Source organism: Charadrius vociferus, unplaced genomic scaffold (assembly GCF_000708025.1).
Source record: "Charadrius vociferus isolate BGI_N301 unplaced genomic scaffold, ASM70802v2 scaffold828, whole genome shotgun sequence".
NCBI lineage: Eukaryota > Metazoa > Chordata > Aves > Charadriiformes > Charadriidae > Charadrius > Charadrius vociferus.
Window position 1 is genome coordinate 726,200 of NW_009649708.1, and position 3,112 is coordinate 729,311.

Below are 3,112 nucleotides of genomic sequence, written 5' to 3' on the forward strand. Positions count from 1 at the left end.
AAGAGTTATCTCCCCAGGTCACTGGACACCCGTCTCAGATACCCAATGCCACCATTACCCAAGCAGAGCCCCACCTACAAACCCAGCATCTACCCTGTGCGCGCCTTGCTTCTCTTGGCTAGTCTTTGAGGAAACTAGGGATCTTGCTCACTCTCCCAGGCATGGTAAATGTGTGGTCCTGTGCCCCCGAGGAAGCATCTCAGTATCACTCAGCACAGCACCACTTCTAGCCACAGTCCCCCAGACCCAGACACTCAGTGTTAGTGAGCAGAGGCAGAGCAGCCCCATAGAATACTTACTTGCCATTCCCATACTTGATCCGAATGTCTTTGCTCTTCTTCAGCTCTTTGCCATCTTTAAACCATTTGTAGGAGGGCTGAGGGTTTCCAGCAGTCGCCTCACATTTCAGTGAAATCTTTTCACCGACATGAACGTTTGGGCTTTTCAGTTTCTTCAGTTTGGGAGGGACAGCTACAAAAAGAGAAACCAGACAATGTGAAACCTGCCTTTTTCAGAGGCTGTGCACAAGCGATGTGAGCCCACCGATCCACGGTCCCTGGGAAAAGCTCTTGCTGCTCCTGCTGCTGCATGATGGCTGGAGAGGGGCTGCACGCCATCTTGACTCCCCAGGTTTTACCAGCGCACAGGCAGGGAAGGAGCACAGAGTCAGAAATATCTACGTGGGGAATACAGGGAGACCCCAGGTTTGGCTCGCTCTTTTCTCTGCTCCATGGCTGCCCTTACTCATGCAGGAGGGAACCATGGTCTCCTGCTAGCCCGGGAGTTTGTTCTGCTCATCCAGCCAGGCATGCAGGAGCTCAAGTTCTTCGGAGACTATTTTTCCCATCATCCTGCCATTGCTATCGATGATTACCAACACCTACATGACCGCTGCCAATGGGCACGCTGGCAATCCCACAACCCCACCAACCACAGCCGGAGTGTTTTGCTGAAGAAGGAGCAGGGACAGGTCATGGGGAGCGGTCCCCTATCCCTTGGCAGTGTGTGCCATGGATGCTCCATGCCTGCTGCTAAGACGGACGGTCAGTCATTCAGCACAACAGCAGCAGCAGAGCAACAGCCACTGAGAGGGGCTGCAATGAAAACCTGCATGTATAAAGGATAAGAAGGGGAGAGACAGCTATTCTTCAGGTCACAGTTAGAAAAATGAAAGAATAAAGCTATTTAAAACAGTTTTAGGACCTGCAATGTCAGGCTGGCCAGCAACCTTTCCAGTCTGAAGCCTGGCTCTGCACGTGATCTTCCCTGGGTTTTTTCAGAGAGGTGATTTTACCAGGCACCTGGAACATCAGGCAGAGAGGGAGACACTTCTTATCAACCTCTGCCAGGCTTTATATTAAACCTGACAAGAAAGGATTAGCTGGCTTGCAATTTTCCTTTCAACTTACAGCTCTGCACTCTTCTAGCTCCCTTTTTCATTCTCAGTGTTAACCTTAAAAAAGAAAATAGCAAGTTGCTGGTTTTGCCTTAAGAATATTGGTAACAATGGTTTCCACTTGTCTAAGATGTGTTACAGATAAAGTATTTCCTCTGTCTAATATGCACAAGCTGTCTTTTAATTGCCTAGTGCATTCTGATCTTGCGATATGGAAGAACAATCAAAGGAGGAGGAATGGGATGGGTTTCATTAGAGCAATCACTATTTTATAGACCTTTGTATGTCTCCACTCATTCTTCATGCCAAGCTAAGTTATCGTAGGTTGGTTTTATTTAAAGACGGTTTTCGGTGAATGTGAAAAAATAAATAAAAAAAATAAAAAGCACAGCAATCATCAGGCATATGCTCCCATGGCAGAAAGCTCTGAGGACTCTCATATTCCTTTGATTTATGTGCGAGGGTATAAGAAGCTAAATTGTCCTTAATGGAAAAGATACAAACATGGACAGAGATAGAATAGTTCAGGGTAACGCGAATTGGCTGGGCAAAGCTCACAGTGATGGAAAGGCGAACCCAGAGACGTCTGTGACTGGAGAGGAGAGGTGCCTGGCAGCGCCTGGGTGGGCAATGCAGTAGGTCTGGTCCCAAGCGCTCCAGACCTCCCGCTGGCTCTGTGCTGCACAGCCACGCTGGTGCCGAGGCACAGGAGCAAATTTAAGATCCAGGAAAGTGAAGGAAGCATGTTTAGCACACCAAGGAAAAAGAATAAACTCCACCAAATATTCTACCTAGAAACCTGTGCAACCTGCAACAGGATGGGGAGGGCTGCACGTGTGCTAGCAGGGCAGGGACAGCACAAAAAATGGCTTGGACAGCTGCAGGTAATTGCTTCAGGCTGCACACTGACGTCTCGCACCACTTCCCAGGTCACTGTGCTTTGGCACAGTCAGAGAGACTTCCGAACAAAACCGATCCCAGCTTTCCCCAAATTTGAGGACTTCTGTGAAAATCCAAGGTGCCCTGGGCTTTGTGAAGCCAATATCCTTGATCCTTGCCTGGAAATGGGTCACCCAGAAGAGCAGGAAGGCAATGAATGGAGAAGAGTGCTTGTCTCTTCTCAGAACACCATGCACAGAGAGCTGGGAAGGTAAACAGGACCTTGCTTTTACAGGGGTCATTTTGGGGAACAGAGAAATAGACTCTGTCAAATATTTATTCTGTCTGAATGTTTGTGTCAGTTGGCTCCTATTGTACACTGAGGTCACCCTGTACCATGCCAACAGTATACATATGCCTTAAATACTGGGAAGGTCCTGACCTTGGCATTGGTGCATCTGCTTCGTATTATTTCTAGGCTTGTGGTCTGCAGAATTACAAAGTAGGCAGCATGGCCTGGGAGAAAGATGTGTCAGCCCTGCCCCTGTCCCCAGAAAATGCTGGCAAGAGCAGAGCAAAGCCCAGAAACCTGAAGATCATTGAAGTAGAGGGCCAAGGACAAGCAAGAAACCTTCCAAGATCTCTATTCCCCGGTTCCTCCCCACATCTCACCCAAACCTATGCACCTCTTGCACCTTCTGCTTTTGGCCTCCAGTAATAAATTACATGACATTCCCAAATAGGCAGGTCCAAAGAGACAGAGATGGAGCTGACACTAACACAGGGCAGGGGCTCTGCCTGTTTCACACCCCTCCAGCAAAGAGTCCAACCCCCCCC

At 48.7% G+C, this 3,112-nt stretch overlaps 1 protein-coding gene across 1 annotated transcript in view; it reads right to left on the reverse strand.

Moving 5' to 3' along the window:
* NRG2 (neuregulin 2) overlaps window positions 1-617 on the reverse strand; it is a 63,293-nt gene extending 62,676 nt beyond the window's left edge. The window contains exons 1-2 of the mRNA XM_009890694.1: window positions 527-617; window positions 300-471 (exon numbers count right to left, since the gene is read on the reverse strand). Coding sequence (XP_009888996.1) covers window positions 300-471; window positions 527-617 — 263 coding nt within the window. The remainder of the gene's footprint in view (window positions 1-299; window positions 472-526) is intronic.
* Between the last annotated feature and the right edge of the window lie 2,495 nt (window positions 618-3,112).